Source organism: Melopsittacus undulatus, chromosome 8, assembly GCF_012275295.1.
Source record: "Melopsittacus undulatus isolate bMelUnd1 chromosome 8, bMelUnd1.mat.Z, whole genome shotgun sequence".
NCBI lineage: Eukaryota > Metazoa > Chordata > Aves > Psittaciformes > Psittaculidae > Melopsittacus > Melopsittacus undulatus.
The window spans coordinates 9,042,075-9,060,356 of record NC_047534.1 but is presented as its reverse complement, the minus strand read 5'-3'; the positions used below and the strand labels follow the sequence as shown (position 1 = coordinate 9,060,356).

Below are 18,282 nucleotides of genomic sequence, written 5' to 3'. Positions count from 1 at the left end.
TCCCAGCCAGCTCCAGCCATGAGGTGGCAATGCTGGGACCATCTTCTGCAGAGGACAGAATCAAGCTTCCCTGGAGACCCCACCGACTGTCACCTCTTGCAGAGTGGCTACTGGGACAGACACCGTCCTGCACAGGTTCATCTGAACACCCACAACTGCTTCTTTGTTGATGCTGGAGGTAACCACCACCATGCCAAGTCGATAACACCACCACATTTACCTGTGAACACTAGGCTGGCATTCTCCAGTTCTTCCTGTGGAACCTTGAAGCTGAAGGACTCATTGTAGAAGGGATCTATTGTCCCCCGCATGCAGGAGGTCTTCTTGGTTTTTGTTAGTTTTAATCCATGAACAAGCTGAATTTTCACAAAGGGATCTGGCAAAAAACACAAAGCACAAGCTCTGCTTTATGGGCATCCTGAGTCAGCACCACAGTCTGTGAAGGTTGGGCACTACGGGGATAGACCATGCTGGAAAACAGCACTTGGAAATGACTGGGACTTGTACCACTGCACTGCTCCCAGGGATTTGCAGTGGAGACAAAAGTCAGGCAGGTGGATTAAAACTGCTCCTTGCCAAAACCACAATTAATGGCAGCCTTGACAGAGGCTGAGCGGATTGTTCACTTTGGAAAATGCCAGTGTTCTGGCAGCAGCGGCAGCTGGGGCAGGGAACATGGCAAAACCACCTGAGGACATGCATGAAGCAGTTATCAGCCAGCACGCTCAGCAGGGAGCAAAGCATGGGCACTGGAAAAGCCTCACAGCATCCACAGAGCAGCTAGATGTTATAAATGAAACCACTGCAACATTAATAGTCAGGCAGCACACAGCATCTGCAAAGCACACCACAGCCACAAATGGGCTGCCTCACAGAACACAACCCAGGGGTAATTTAGAGCTCCTAGCTCCTCACCTCACCCTGGTTCAGAGATTTTAACTTAAATATGACAAAGGTATTCACATTCTCCATTTTATGTCAGGGTTCCAAATACTTTCATTATTGTTGCCTATCTATACCAAATTAATATCTGGAGCCTTATATTAATAGGAACTGAGCTTCTGAAATCCCCTGGGTCCCCCACAAACTGCAGCCTCACCGCAGCTCTGCTGTAAAGGCACATATAATCTGTCCGTGGGTAATGTGAGAAATGCACTGTCCCTTACCTGAACCTTGGCTCATGTCTGTCTGAAGAAGCTGTTTTGCTCTAATGATGTCCACGTTCAGTCTTCCCGCACTGGGTAGGTAGTTCAGCGACAACAGCAGCTCTCCCAGCTCCACTTCATTCTGCAGAAAAAAGGGAACATGGAAATTCAGAACAGAGCTTGGAGGGGAAGGGAGAAGCAGGAAGAGAAATTAAATAAATCTGTTTATATAAGTGCCTGAAAACCAAATTTCAGTTAGGCTCTAAACTGCAGCCAACAACCATCTGGTGGTACCTCGTGCTGAGCAGAAACAAGAAAGAATACTATCCCCAGGTGAAGATTGTTCTTTAATTGCTGATCCTTCACCAGCTTTTCAGCAGTCATGCAAAGAGGACCTAGAAGGAGGAATGAATGTAAGGTCATTTGTCTTCTTTTTCCTCTACCAGCCCCCAAGGACCGCACAAGCCACTTGGGAAGTCCAGGCGTGAGACGGTTAATGCATCCCTGGGTCACAGGAAGGCAATTCAGAGGAGACATCCCCTTGGCATCCAGCCCATTCTATCCAGACCACAGCACAGCTTAACTGTGCCCTTGCTGTTCATCAGTCTGCACCATGGCCATAGCCTCACATCAAATAGATGCTCAGCCAGTATTTCTTTTCCCTTTACTTAATGATGCTTAAAACTAGTCATTAGAAAGCAAACCCAAAAAAAGAGTAGGACCACTGACATCACTGCTCCTCAGACATGACAACTTAAAGTAACCTCTCCTCCCCTAGCATGACCTGGCTCCAAGATGCTGTTACTCTCAGATGCAAAATCCAGACACAGAAACAACTCCGGAGACTGAAGACACACCAGCCAGCCCAGGCAGTGCACCAATCCATCTGCCTTGTCTCAGGTCCATGTCAGAGTGCAGAGCTGGTTCTTCATCCCAAATAGCCAAACAGTTCAAAAACCAAGTCACAGGAGCTTCAGTGGTATTGCAATCACAGCAAAAGGCTTAAATAACTTTACTGATGCCCCAAATATTAAATTACAGAAACCGAAAACTAAAGGACTATGTAGACAATAAAGAAAAAAGCTCTGAGATGCAGTCACAGCCTGAACTGACCCAAAGAGCCAGGTTCATCAGCAGATGGCCCAGCACATGCAGTACCCATCCCAGCACACACAGTACCGACAGTGCTGGGGAAACTGAGGGTAGGGCTGCCAGGAAACCCAACCAGCTTACAGCTGCTCAGCTGCAAAGGGAAAAGCACAACCTCCACTGAGCACAGACGAACCAGAGGGCTTGGACCAAACCCGAGGAGACAAACACTCAGGGAAAAGCCTCATCCCTCAGGCAGGAGCAGCACAGGATGGCTCCCATTGCCCGCAGGCCACTCAGCTCCTCACCTAACCAGCCAAGCACTAAAACTGACGTTGGGTAATGGTATTAAAAGTTCTCCCCGAGGCATTTTGTCTCCTCTCCTGTTCCTGTTGACTACTCCCGGGGAAGGCAGCAGGACGTGCGTGGCATGCAGGAGCACTGGCAGGCTGAGGAAGTCTTGCACCCCCGATGCTACATAATACAATTCAATTTAATTCAATATTCTGGTTTGGTTTTTTTTTGGCTTTCATAGAAAATGTGGCAATAGGCTGCCCAATTTCATATTAAAGGTCACTGTGTTTCGGGAGCTAGCAAAGCAAACCTCCTGTGTTTAACCCCACACATTTAATGAGCAAAGGACAAGGGAAGCACCATGCAGGGAGCAGGGCAAAGGCTGCAAGTACAGCAGCATCCTGACTCAGGCCCTGGGTGAAGTGTGGATCCACATCACAGATCCTAAGGCAAATACATGAGCCCTCCTCACACACTCCACTGCCCCAGGAGCCAGTCCCGGAGCCAGCCTGGTAGCATCCACCCCAAGCTGACCCACCTTCTGCCTGACCTTCCCCACAGTACTTCTTCCCCACTAGGAAAAGCATCTGATTTCTTAACCCAAACTCCTTCTGTCACAGCATCTTGTGATGTTGCAGTATACAACTACCCAGCACACACACTCACATTCATTATGTGCATTTTCTTCCATTGCTACAATACTGCTTCACTGAGAAGGCACCCCTCTTCTGTTTACCTTTGCCACCTCCCATATCAAAGTCCTGTTCAATATACAATATTGTAAGTTCTTTCAATCAGAACACCATTCCCCAACACAAACCTGACCTGACCTGACTTCCGCGAGGCCAAGCCATACCTATACACACCGCTGTGCCCAATGGTTGCACAACGTTAGGATCTAAGAAAGCCTGATATCCAAGGTGATTTAAACATCATCTGTCTAATTCAAGCTATCACCTTTGGTTTGATTTTCCTCAAACAACTCCTCTCTGGTCTCCAATCTGTGGCTGGAGCTGCCTGAAGACACATTTATCACCAAGAACAGTTGGAAACTTCTAAATCTATTACCAGGACAGTAATGAAGCATCGCAGTGCCCACAACAGGATCCAGCTGAGGTACCCCACAAACTCATTCTTTATAACATATCAACAACATATCCAGTCCTACTTCCACTTGCATTTACTGCTCTGTCGGGTTCCATGCAGTCTTTAATTCCTAGAAATTCAGGTACATTTGGACAGCACGAATTAGGAAACTAATTAGTGACGTTATTACCTGCTGAGAGGAGACAATCAAACAGCTCCTGCTGCAAATACCAAACTTCTGGCACAGGCAGGAGGCAGGCTGGCACTGGGTAGGGATGCAGGACCTTTCAAGTCACCTCAAGCTTAGAGTGCTGAAACCCCACATTAAGATTTAGGGTAATTACTTCTAGATTCATCCATTGTTGGAGCCCGTAGATCTTATCCAAGACCTGCAGGAACTAAGGGACTTCCCTGGGTCAGGGAGGAATGGTGAAGCCCAGCAAGGGAAGGCAGATCTCCACACTTCCAACACATTTAACGTTGGACACATTTAATTCCTGACAATATTTATGCACGACAATATCAGGCCAGGTATGTAACACTCTGTAAGGCACTGCCAGGGGAACCAGGCATCTACACCCTAGCAGAACCAAGCATGACCCCCACCTGAACCCTCCCTAGCACCAGGTCACCCTGCAGAGGTTACTGAAGGAGCCACTATAATGTAACTGTCACACTGCTGCCTAACCCACAAGCCTTCCATAGGTAAAAGTAAAGCTAAATCCCTGATTTTCTATAGGACCTAACCTAACAGGGATTGGCACCTCTAGAAATCTTTCTGACTATCTGGGCTTAAATTTGAGTAAGGGGAGATATAAAATGCTGTATTCTGTGTGATCCACTGAAGTCAGAAGATAGACTACCACCAGCTTTAATGAGTCTCAGATCTGGGCTAATTTCCTAAACCTCAGTAGAACCTTCCGCCCCTTAGTGCTTTTCAAGCATTCCCAGATCTGTGTTAGCTACTTTAAGGGAAGGAACATCCAACCCACAGAAGCCACAGCAGGATGAGTGTGCTCAACGCCAGCCAGAGAGCAGCAGCTCCATTGTAAGGTGAGCACCAGCAGTGTCTGCAGCAACAACAAAAGGTGTTTTCAGAAGGAAACCCAGATCCCTGGATAGCTCACCTCCCAGAACAAGTGATTCAGCCTTTTCAAGGCACTTAACTCGAGCACTGAACTGCCTCTGCTCTTATGAATGCATTATTTCTGGCTTAGCTGGAAGGATTTAGGAAACATGCTTCAGATCCTGCCACAGTGCCTGAGGGGACATCAGGCACTCAAGAAAACGAATTGGTGGCCCGCAGCCACCACACATTCCTCCCCAGCATGTCAGCCCAGCACTGCCTCTACTGCATCACGCTCACTAGCTTTCTCCTGTTCTCTAGTTACCTGCCATCATTAGCAAGGAATTAATGTGTTGCTCCAAGAAGCACAAGGTACAAGGCCTCCTTAGGTTTTCGTGCTTCATTCTTTCCCCAGCAAGCTCACGCCATGGCATACTTATGCTGATGTGACAGTCTTGCTCATAAGACATGCTGGTGGCACAGTGTGTGTCAGAGATGAAGATGGAGATGCAGACAGAGCTGCGGCTTAATGGACTGACTGGCTCAGCAGGCAAAACATAGATAACTGGAGGGTACAGTTGGATCCACTGCAAGATGGAGAAACAGGACTCTATGGGTCAGACAGGAGACTCAGCTCAGGGAGGAATGAATGGCTCATGGGGCCATAGGAGCTGACCAGAGAGCCTATCCAGCTCACTTGCACCTTGGAAACACTCTGTGTTGCCATAACCATGGACTCTCATGTCCATCATCTTGTTCAGAGGTATCTTTATCAGTGTTAAGACACGTCTTGCTGGGGGACCGCAGGTGTAGAAGCATGGCTCCTGTTCTGTCACACACTGCAGCATCCCCAACCTCAGACTCATGTAAAGGTTGAGCTGAGAAGAAGGGTGTAAGTTCATACACAAGAGGTGTCAGCAGCACCTTGCTCACTATAGGGAAAGGAAGTGCCTGAATTTTACTTTTCCTAGGTCTTTTCATCAGGAAACTAAAATGCTGTTGGTTTTGCTTTGAATATTTTGCTCATAGAACACAGCTGTAGAGGTGCCCCTCAGGCACCACGGTGCAAAGGCATCATTTTAGTTGCCATTATCATGCTGATGATGTGCTGATTTGTGCCCAGATCCCAGATGACCCTGAAAAAGCAATTTCCTGTTTGATGAGGTGCAGGAGTGACACCAAGTCTGGGACATCCGAGACCCTCCTGAAGCTCTGATTTACATTTCACTGCTGGCTGTTCCTCTCCGCAGCTGTGTTACAGAGCCAGACGTTTGGATTTGCAGCCTCGGGCTCGCCTGTGATCCAGAACCTTCTGCAGTTACTGACTGGGTGGAACCAGACACCTGTAAGAAATCTGTTTTTCTTTTTTGACATCTCTGAAACACAAAGAGGCCACCTCAAGGGAAGAGGAGTTTATAATTAGGGCTATTTGTACATCTGGTTTGGACCAGGGCAATTCTTTTCTCATAGCACACCCCCCCAGACTGTTGGTTGTGCATTGTTACAACACCAGCACAATTCTGCAGCTAAATTCTGTTCCCGACGGGAACCAGAGCACATTACATCAGCACAGACATCTATGCAATGCTCCTAATGAAGTTTCAGATTGATTTTCCTCCTCAAGGTTATCTGTGACGGTACCTCCAGGCACATTAGAAAACTGATGTTTACAACAGTTTGCTCCAACAGGCTTTCTACAGCATCCTGCAACACACAGCAATCATTTCAGGAAGGCTGAGCTATTAAGGACCAGGACCTGAAAACAAATACGTACTTACCAATGGCTAAGAACAGTGTTACTTGCGTAACAGAAGCTGGCTAGATGTATGATGAGAAGAGTCACAAAATCCCTTCTAAAGCCTAACTGGCTTTGCATCAGTTTCAACAGCCATGAGAAAACCTCTCCTGTGCAAAAACATTGGGAAGATTTCCCATGGAGAGGCCCAGCCCACAAGCCCCACCTCTGGGCAGCTCCTCCGTAAAATACACCCCACAGCATCCCGGTCTTACACAGAAGGGGCAAGGAGTGAACAGCACAGAGAGGAAGGGATGAGGTGACTGGGTCAACAGCTGGAAGCAGAAGAGACAGATAAGAATGAAGAGAAAATAACCTAGAAGCATTTCTTATGCTGGAGCACTGGAAAATGAAAGGGGGGAAAATAACACAAACAGATCTGGGGAACAAAAAACACACAGAGAAAGAAAGATGGTAGAATATCATAAACCAAAACACGACAACAAGGCACAGGTTAGGAGCTAAAAATGTCATCATGAAGGACAAGTGTCTATCACAGCATCCCATCACAGTTCCCTCAACTCCAGTGACCTGCAGGGTGGTGGCATCCCACCTCCAGACAGGCTTTGCTCAGGACATCTCTCCTGCCTGACACAAGCAAACTGCCAGGTTGATTTTAACATCCCGTTAATGAGTGAGCATAGCCCTAAGTAATCAATCCACATGCACCATCAGTGATTATGCATTATTCCTTTAATTAAGCAGCCACTGAGCTTTGGGGCACGACAAAAGAAGAAAAAAAATAAAAAAGAAGAGCAAAAAGTAAGAAAAGGAAAAATCCCTGACACCATTCACTTCCAGGTTTCATTTCCCATATTTAACTGCACTCCCATTGCACTCTGGCACACACAGCCTTGAGTCAACTGTTGTGCCAATACTCTGAACCAAATCTCTGCATGACCAATGCTTTATGCCTGTATGAGAGATGAGTGCAGGCACTATTTTCAATAATATGTCATGCTATCAAATACAGGGCATCATCCACATTCCCCAAGGATGGCTCCTTCTCAGGGCTGCAATTGGATAAACCAGGGAACAAGGGTGCTAAGAACAAACCTGATACACGCACAGCTGAAGGCCTCCAAGCCCATGCCATAACCACCTGGCTGCATGGGAGAACTAACATAGCACCCAAGAGGAATGCGCCAAAATGAGTCGTTACCTGGATTACCAACTCACTTCCCCCTTTTCCTTCCCAAACACGGCATGGTGAGAACAGCACAGTACTCGTAGGCTTATCCTGAGACAGGAATCTACTATTGCAGAGAGTTGCCATAACAAAGCCACTCCATTTGTGGAGCAGATACCACACTTTGAATGTAAAAAGCAAAGAGCTCTTTCTAGTGCATTCATAGTACAAAGTCAAAAAAGCAAGTCCGATACACAATCTCTCTACTACAAAAATGGCTTAATTCGAGAGGAGAAGGAATTTTTACACTATTTTGTTTCCATGACCAGGCAATTGTTTTTTCTTTTCTGGAATGATCTCCAAGCTCTCATTACTGCTGGTATACAGCATTTATTCCTGCCTACTCAAATCTGCTGAAAGAGAAATGAATCATATGTCAATAAAACTTGGGGTCCTAAACACGTGTTTCAGAATCAATCTGAGTGGTGAAATACACGAATATGAGCCCAGCTACAGCAAGGCCTGCCAACTTCATTCATGGTAATTAAGCAAAGCCACACACGTTTAAGGGGATATTCAAGGAGAGCAGAGTGTTCCTATGGGGACTGGACTCAAGAGCTACTCCAAGAGCTGCTCCTACTGTGCTTTGAAAACATATTAATTACCCTGCAAGAAAAAGCCTCCCAGAGCTACCAAGGATAAAGGATTTGGCAATATCTGCACTGACATTTTCCACAAGGAATAAGTCCTGCTTAGTTGCTGGCTCTGATGATACACTGGACAGCAGCTTGCCTGTGCCTCCACTTTGGACTCAATCCCCCATGTGCTCAACGAGTGATCCAAACTAAAAAGCACTTATGTATAGGTGCAACCTTTTGCCTGAAGCTTACATCAAGCGGTTTATTGCACTGATTCTCAAGGCTGAGAGGACAGCATGATGCTTACCCATATTGGGTTCTCTGACAACCCCTTTAGGCACTGGATGCTGCTCTAAGATTTCCCCAGAGCCTTCTTTTATCCAAGCTGAACAACCTCAACTCTCTCAGCCTTTCTTCTTCATCAGAGAGGTCCTTCAGCCCTCTAAGCATCTTCCTCTGATTTATCTTATCCTGGTCCAGCTTTTAGTGGAGTCAATGGAGCTGCTGGCTGCAGAACCTGGACCATGCCTCAGACTGGGAGAAATCCACCCAGAGCTGTCAACACTGCAGCACCAAAAGATTGCTGGCTTCCCCTATCTTTTTTAGCAGGACTCACTTGTGCTGGCACAGTCCTGTGCTGAGGCTGTGTCCCAGCTCTGGGCTTGATGGGGCTCAGCATGCTGGGGGGACAAGGACTCAACACCTGACTTTATCAGCACACACTATGGCTTCCAGCTGGCTACAGCAAGTGCAAACAGATGTTCATCCTGGGTGATACCATTTAGGCCACTTTCTTCCACAAACCTTGCCCTACCCACTCCCACCTGTATAAAGAGAAAACCTTCTCCATAGCTCCTCCCATCTGGATTCATTTTCCTCCATGTCTCCAGCTCATGATGTTTCTGTCTACATATGCCAGTAAAAAAACCCACATATTTTGTGTCTTTCATCTTTACATACCACGTCTGTGGCTGTCTATTTTTCTCTCCCTCCTGTTACTGGTTTTCCAAACACCTGCTTCAGGACTGTGTCCAACACGATCCTTATCGCTGGGGGGGTGCTGCTGCCAGCTGCTGCTCCATGTCAGAGCCCAGGGCAGCCAACCCAGCCTGGCAAATTTTCATCAGCTAATGATCAGAGCTGCAGCACATTGGCTTCATGTGGCTCTCCAGAGTCTGAGGACACCTTCTGCAAAATAAAATGCTATGGCACAGACTTTTTTTGTCCCTGTCTACCGTGAGCTCAGAACACAAAGCACACTTCAACAGGCTCCAGTTCAATCCAGCAGGAAACTAATAAAGGTTTTCTGTCCCTCAAATCATCAAGCAAAGAGAAGTATAAAAATACTGTCAGCATGTCAAGCCTATCATTCTGCAGGCAGAATCTTCCAACCAGCAATCAAAAACACCTCACAAATTCCTAGCTCAAGCATTACTGTTACTGAAAGACATTCAAAAGCAGGTTTGTTCAAAGGTCTAAGCTTTACTGTTTTACTTCTTCCAGGCTTTATTTTAACCCTCTGATCAATTAATTTAACTTTAACCAACGAAGATACAATATGTCTTATTGAATGAACTTTAAAAATCTTAGCATTGAGGAAACATGGGAAGACCATACCAAACATCCCTTCTGGATGTCCTAGTAAAAGTATTGTTGTTCCCTTTGCAGTTGCAGTCTACCAGTCAAGGTAAAAGAACAAGGAAGCATGAAAAGACCAAAACAAGGCACTGTACTAACCAAGGTGCAGAGGACCTTTCTGCTTACATGAAGTTTTTCCATATGATAGCAAGCAGATAAATGCAAAAGTCTCGTAAGGTTAGGCCTGCCCATCCAAATTGAGTTTTATCTTTTTCTCCTTCCTTTTATAAATATCAGAAATGCCGATTACTGCATAAATTTATCTTGAATCTCAGTGAAGCAGACAGCACTACTGAAAACATCAGCAGCTTTCAATGAAACTTTAGAGAGGAAGAGAGGAAGGGCTGGCTCTAAGCTTGGCACACTAAGGCAGAGATGATCTTGTCTAATCAGGGTCTGTATTAGCTGTGGAATGAATCCATGTTACTAACACAGAGATACATAACACAGAGAAGTATCTATCATGCAAAAGCAGAGGGAGCAGGGCGGAGCGAGGCTGCATGGTGTGAAACACGGGAGGATAATGGGATGCAAAGAGGAGAGCTCTGTGCTCAACACAGAGCCCATGAACTCCTAACACACAAAAAGGTGTATATATAGAAATTATTGCAGGCATTTTAAAGTAAACATTTGGGGGAAGGTTCAGGCAGCAAAGGCAGCCCAGGAATAGCTGTCCTTGTTCATTCCCCTTATGAGCAGCTTCATAACACAGCCATGCCCTCACCCTGCACTCCCACCCTACTGAGCAAAGCAGATCCAATGACACAAAGACATGTCCTACATAAAGCTATGCACAGGGACCCCATGATTTTGACTTGTGCACAGCATTCAAAACTTATCCATTTTGCCTGAATGTTGTTCAGGCTAATCCCATAATGTTGCTAATTCTGTTACAGTGAATTTAGTTAGCTCTCTTGCAGTTACCAGAGGTCTTGATCTTCTTCCCCCCTGTACCCAGCGGAAGGTCTGAGCAAGAGGTAAAGGCACTCCCAGCCCCTCTGCACACAGACAGGGAGCAAAGCAGAGTCAAAGTCCCATTTGGCTTCACATATAAACACCGTTCAGTGGATTTTACTTGTACAAGTGTCTCATCACAAGTTCCCACTCCAAATCAGACTTTCAGATCCACACTGTACATCAGCAGTGAAGTTAATGATTTACTGTTAATCTGATCTAATATCTCTGGCTATACCATCATTCTGTGAACACATAAAAATCAAAGAAAATGTAAACCAGGGTTTTGATTCAGCAAAGGCTCTAAAACATAGAAACTGCATTCCCAGAGCTGGCAAGGAGTAGGAAGATACAACCCTCTCATATCAATTTTGAGATGCTGCTCATGCTATGCTCTTAGCGTGGCTTTCTATGGGGTCCTGTGACTCTAGCTATACAAGTGGTATTGCTAGTAGCAAATCTGGTAGCGAACTGCCATTCCTGGCTGCAAAGCTCAGACCTTCTGACTGAACAACTCTTTTCCTGGATGGGAAGGAGGTGGCACTGATCAGGGCCCTTTCCTGAGAGCAGATGTGGAAGCACACAGACCCTCTGCATCTTCCCATCCCACCAAAGGTTTGAATGTAGTCCAAGACACACATTCAAACTTTCATGTATGCAATGTGCCACGTACATTAGACAAAATCCATGGCAAGTTTATTTCCTTCAGGGACATGATGACAAGAAATCTACTACTGCTTTACAATCTTTTGCTTATGCATTATGCCAAAAGTCTGTGGAGATTCGGACTTTACTGAATCAAATCATTAGCGAACTGGCATGTCCCCAAAGCACAGTCACGCTAACCACCACAGGAGTGACCCACATGGGATAGTGTCACTGCTGTGTCTGGGAATGGATGCAGGTCACTGCAGTGACAAGGAAGATTGTCTAAAACGTGCAGACTTCCAAAGCAGTCTTGAGTTACTGTCATTAAAGCTGACATAGGATCATGCCACCTCCTCTGAACATGAAAGCCATCTCCTCTACCTCATAGTTTTAGTTATAAGACCAGTTATAGGCCCACACCATTTCAACCCAAGCAGATGCTGTATTAACAAGATGGCAATGACTAATTGGAAAGCACGTTACTTGCCAACAAGCAGAGGAACCACACAAAAAAAACAGCAAGAGAATTTGTGTCAATAATCTGATAAATTGTGTTACCTGAGAACTAGGCACAAGGGCTTTCCACCAGTGTCCGCCTTTCACAAGGTCTACATCGCTCAAGGGCATTGACACTTTGCCAATAACACAATGGCGAGAGAATTTGTCAAAATCCACTACAGTTAAAAGCAGAGTTCTTCTCTGGGCTTCTAAAAAGGGGATTTCAAATGTGTACCTCTCTTCAAACACCGGGTTCTGTGTTTTGCGCTTCACTCCGGTCTGCTTGGAGTTCTTCTGATCAGGAAGAAGGCAGATCTTCACGTAGGGGTTGGAGTGAGCCATGTCTTGCCTTGAACCATCATAAGAAATTGGAGGAGGCAGATCTTTAGCCTCAATGACTCGCACTATTAGGTAGTTATGCAACAGATCATACTGTGTGCTAAAATGAAGCATGCCCAGCTGGTACTTCGATAAGATCTCCTCGTCTGTCAAGGAGTCCATATCATCGCTATTCGAGTCAAGAGAGTAGAGTCTTGGTTCAAATTTCCTAAAATAGTCATCTGGGGTGTAGGTTTTCCGCAGGATTGTTGGCTGAACTATTTCTTTCTTAGCTCCTATTATCCCAAACTCGATAGGTTTAATGTCAATTAATGGAGAGCTTGGCCTCCTCGACTCTAAATCTAAAGGAGAGAAATGCAAAAATGCAATTGTTAGAAACACAACTGAAGCCATTAAAGGTGCAAGTCAACTTGTGCTTCTTTGGATATAGCTATTGTCTCTATGCAACACCTCGCACAGTAGGCCTCCCAGTGGGACTTTTCACCACGATTAGTAGAACCCTTAATTATACTGAAGTCCAAGCCCACCCACACTTTTTGTTCCTTGTCCATTTTCACATGCAATTACCATACATATGTTTGAGCAAGGAAAACAGACCTAGCCATGTTCCTGCAGAACAGAATGAGATTTTAATCAATGTACCTTCAACTTGAATTGATTCCCTGCCTAAAAGATGAAAGAACAAACACTACAGTTTGATTTTCTTCCCCACAAGAATTACATTAATGTTGGAAGGACGACCTTACTTGAAATCCGTCTCGTGAGGCTGTAAGTGGACCGTGATGCATCTGAAGACGACCGCCTTCTGTCAGGGGAAACATCCTGAAGAGTGGGAGGCAGCTCACTGATTGTATTATCAGAGTCCCCATCTTTGTCCTCATTTTGGCTGCTTATCCTGTTATAAGAAGAGACCTTTGCGTGATTCAACTCAGTAAAAAGGGTATACAGAATAAAAATGCATCCTGGTATTGTGTCTAATCTCAGGTGCATACCCCTGGATACTGTGGGGTATCTCCTGATCTATCTGGCAAGCAAAGGGCTGAGCAACTCACTTCAGACCTATGTGAAAAACAGACTCTATCTTTCTGCCTGGCTTTCAAACAGAGTTGTATCAGGATTAGAGCACAACACAGGCCACAGGGGCAGATCTTGATCAAAAGTATTATCTTTGTCTTTAGGAAAACAAGAAAGAAAAAAACACAAATCACAAAACTTGAAAAGTATCTTATTGCTGTAAGCTCACAGGTACACTTTGGAAGCACAGATTTCTCTAGGAATGAACCAGCATGGGAAACCAGCATGCTCAGACATCTCAAACCTACAACACATCTCTCTCAGAAAAATACTGCTTTGCAGGTATGCCACTAAGGTTTCAAAACTCGATCCTATAAATACATTCATTAAGAGCTATTTATTGACATTGGGAGAGGGGCATTTAAGTAACTGGCTGCTTTTTATCCACTTCCATAAACAAGAAGTGATTCTCACCAGACAGTAATTTTACTGCCCTGGGGCCTCAGGAGGAGCAGGGAAGTTGAAAGGATCTAAATAACAAAGGGAGTTTTGATGAGAGTTGTAACATCTTTGAGAAGACTCTACAGAAGACTGGCATCATAATGAAGTTAACGTGTAATTCCGAATTTGGTTTATTTATATAGATATATATGAAATTATACATATGCAAATATACTAATATGAAGTATAAAGAAAAAATTTATGTGAAAGCAGCATCTATTATGTATCTTATAACAACATTCTGGTTAAAACCCTCATTGTGTCACAGCCACAGTGGCTCACAAAAGCAATCAGGACCTCCCAGCCTTGACCGCAAGATGAGCAAGAGCAACCAGTAACAACTACAGGAGATAAAGTCCCCAACTGCATGTTCAGAGGGGAGCAGCTGCCAATGGAGATGAAATCACTCAGCAGTACATGACGTGTAGTGCATCGTGCAAAATAAGCCTTGGCTAATCCATGAGACAGAGCACTCAAAAGAAAATAGCAGCAGATCACAAGGAAAGCATCAGCATGAAATGAGCAAAACAAAGGGGAATACTGTGTGAGTTTTGCTCCTGATTCACCCTTTCTACAAGCATGGCACAATTGGATATAAATGAAATATCTTTAACCATTTGCTTTAGTAACCAATGACTGGAGCAGAGCAATAAATATATTTTGCAAAAAGCAGTAAAACTGCAGAAAAGCCATATCCATCCCATCTCCCCACCCCCATTTAAAACAGATTTGAACTGGAAATTCTTCTCCAAACCCACAAAGGTCACAGCAGAATCCATGCCAATCTCACTAATTCAGTCACACAACTTATCCACATCAAAGTCTGTTAATAATGAAAACCAAACGTTATGCTAAGAGGGGCATGCAATATTTGCACAACTCTGCAGCCCATTAAATGCAGTCCAAATCCTATGGTTTGACATATAATCAGTACCTGGAACACAAATAGCTTTTTCATGCCTAAGTGCAGGTCTACACAATCATAGGCAGCGTTTGGCTATACTTGTGTTTGAGAAGAAAATGCACAAAACAAGGAGAAGGCAGGGTATAAAGGAAATCAGGAAGAAAAGCATTAGGGATGTTCTACAACGGGTAAACGTAATAGTGAGTTAATAACATACAGATGACCTTTAGTAAGGAAATTGCTACTGAGCCACAATAATTTTCCTCAAATAAACTTTGGCTCTGGTTAAAGCAGCTCTGTTTCTGTTTAATCCAACCCTTTGGGAAGAGGAGCTGCATCCCGACTGCCATTCAGTCTCACAGAGTGTGCACCATTTATCCATTTATCTTCGGGGTTTCTGTAGAATACTCCATAACAGGCAGCTCCACCATACACGCTCATTCCCAGCCCGTTGCTGCAAGGACCAGGATGCAAATGCTCCTCAGGGAATAACAAGAAGCAACTACACATTCAGATCAATATAATTAGACTAACTTTTGTAAGAACTTTTTCCCCCCAAGTTACCACTGTAAAAAAATCAGGAAGTGATAAAATTCAACAGACTCCCAAGAGGAAGGGCTTAAACATGCAGCTTTAACATCCCATCCTGAGTTTCCAGGACAGCGAGGTGTGTCAGAGCTGCCAAAGGGAAAACTTATAGGCAAGAAATAAACGATGGATTATTAAGCATGGGGTTCAGATGTTTGCTTGTAGGCCAATGACAACCCCAGAAGCAGTTTCCCCCTGGGAATTAGGTGGGGAGTTAAGAAAGGAGCAAATTGCATCCTGCATTATGCCAGCATCCTGGGCCTGTAAAGAAGTGGCAAGATGGAGAGATCTCAGCTAAAAATCTAGGTCTATTTTTGAAACACTTTTAGGCCGTGAGTATAGAATACAGTAAATTGATTTGTTCGTATTTCTAACGCATGCATCTAAATGCAGAATATGGTGGTGTCAAATCCATCTTCCATTTTAGGAATCCAAAAGCCCCATTTTAAAAAATAAAAGAAAAAAAAAAAGGATGAAGAGTCAACTGACACACACAGATTTATGAGCACTTAAAAATATACCCATTAAACACCTAATTCCTAGACCAACTCCAAACTCTTATTCTGATCACACATCTAACTCCAGGCAATATTCTACCTCCAAATACACATACAGAGATTTAAGAGTTTAAAATCAACACAGTGAAAGTAGAAATCTTGGGCTCCTGAATTCTGAGCCAGCAGAGGCTGCATGGGATCATTTCCACCTTAAACCTGCACACACAAAAAGCATGGCACTCCTATCAATCAACAAATAAAAGACATCATTTCTGTCTCCTGCCTTTTACTCTCCTGTCCCCTTCATCTTCCAGACTCTCCTTCCTCTATGGGCTCATTTTTTCCTCCTCTCCTCTCAATCACATCCCCTCAGCTCCTTTCCCTCTCAATCTCTTCTGCTCTCTTTGCCTACAGGGATGCTGGTGAGGGACTATTCATTAGGGACTGTAGTGACAGGCAAGGGGTAATGGGTTGAAACTTAAACAGCAGAGGTTTAGATTGGATATAAGGAAGAAATTCTTTACTGTTAGAGTGGTGAGGCACTGGAATGGGTTGCCCAGGGAAGTTGTGAATGCTCCATCCCTGGCAGTGTTCAAGGCCAGGTTGGATGAAGCCTTGGGTGATATGGTTTAGTGTGAGGTGTCCCTGCCCATGGTAGGGGGGTTGGAACTAGATGATCTTAAGGTCCTTTCCAACCCTAACTATTCTATGATTCTTTGATTCTCACTTGACTAATTTCTGGGTTCCCTCACCATTTTCTAGCAAAGTCACCCTCGAAGCTCAAAGCATCACCATCTACCCTGGCACCACCCTGGGTCCATCTCTGCTCAAGACAAGAAGCCAAAAGCTTCTTCAAGCCAGCAAAGCCTGGTAGGCATGCGTAGAGATCACAAGATTTTGCAACAGTGCCAGAGGAGATGGTGACTTCAGTGATCCTAAGGCATGGCAGCATTCATGCCTCCTTGCAAGGCGACTTGTCTTGTGTGTCCTCTTCTTTGGTTCCTGCTGCCCCTCTCAGGCATTACGTTTGGGAACTCAGCTTCTCTCAGCACTAGAGTGGAACAGGGAGACCCTAATGGCACCAAATCACCTGAGGCTGGAAGGAAAGATGAATACATGACCTAGGCTGGGGTCCCAGGGACCCTACGCAGAGCTGCTAGCATGAGCAGTTGCAACATAAATTGCATCATGGGTGAAGAACTAGGCTTGGGGTTTTTTTCTTTTCAGAGCACATTGTCTTCTGCTTGTGACCATTCCACTAAGTTAATTGTAGAGGCTTTCAGATGGGGCAGGACTGGGGGAAAACAATACAGGCTGAAGAGAGCATTTTATGAGTCCAAAGGTCTCCATGTTCTCTGCCTGTGGCAAAGTCCAGCTCATCTGCAAAGTCACCATACATCCTTGTTTTGAGACCAAATGAAGAATAGAGCTTCAATGTTTAAAATGCCCCTTTAGTCAGACAGAATCCAGCAGTGAAAACCAACATCACAGGACAACGACCGCACACCCTCAAACACATATAATGTCCCTTGTGCTTCTCAGCACACCAGAGAAACCCTAAAACAACCTCTCACAACAAGCCTAGCTACTTCTTCCCAAGTATGTAATTGTTCCTGCAGCAATCTTTCTATGTCCCATACTGCACCCTTATCACTCTGTTCTGTGCACAGTGCTTTCCTATTTAGCATTGATTTTGCTTCCATTTCCCGTTAACTGCAGGTGAATCCATTTCTGGGCATATATCAGACTCTTAAATATGCTATTCCACATTTAAAAACCGCTCTAACATATGTTGAGCATCTCTATTTTTATTGCTTAGTATTAATTACCATCCTGTTCTACCTGGATTCAGAAGAGCATATAGACAAGATTCAAACATGAGATAAATTATATTATGCAGCACCAAGATACGGACCTTCCAGACCTGACAGAATAACCAGTTACTCACAGGAGCAGATAAAATCAATCAAGTGTCTCAGGGCCTAGGGATGAACTTCTGAGCATCAAACGATGCACTGAACAGGTATCTCCTGCGCCACAGCTTCTGGACGCACTGAAGCTGTGTCCATCAAACAATCTGCTTTCAAAGAAGACAGCTCAGCCCAGCTGACAGAGCAGCTACTAAAAGACAGGAGACCTCTGCTCCCTTCTTGGTTTCACTAATGTCTCCTCAGGGTCACCTTTGTGCTGCAGACTTTCAAAAGAGAGGGATTAAAACAAGCACAACTTAACTGACTTTCTTAGTAATAGATTTGTAAATACACTAATCAAAGCTCCAGATAAAACCTGGCACTGCCACTGTTGTTCTTTAATGGTTCAAGAGGAAATCTTGAAGAGTACTGAGATGACACAGGAGATCAAGTCTTGCTAAATGAAATTTTAAATTCGTTTCCTTTTTAGAGCATGTACAAGGTACACCTTTCATCTGCCTATGTAATAATCACCTTCATGCTGGGTAA

The 18,282-nt window shown here is 44.7% G+C and overlaps 1 protein-coding gene across 1 annotated transcript in view; it reads right to left on the bottom strand.

The window, feature by feature from the left end:
* Nucleotides 1-18,282, bottom strand: part of SYT17 (synaptotagmin 17) — a 39,076-nt gene that overhangs the window by 15,720 nt on the left and 5,074 nt on the right. The window contains exons 4-7 of the mRNA XM_034065568.1: nucleotides 13,066-13,214; nucleotides 12,041-12,660; nucleotides 1,167-1,287; nucleotides 221-376 (exon numbers count right to left, since the gene is read on the bottom strand). Coding sequence (XP_033921459.1) covers nucleotides 221-376; nucleotides 1,167-1,287; nucleotides 12,041-12,660; nucleotides 13,066-13,214 — 1,046 coding nt within the window. The remainder of the gene's footprint in view (nucleotides 1-220; nucleotides 377-1,166; nucleotides 1,288-12,040; nucleotides 12,661-13,065; nucleotides 13,215-18,282) is intronic.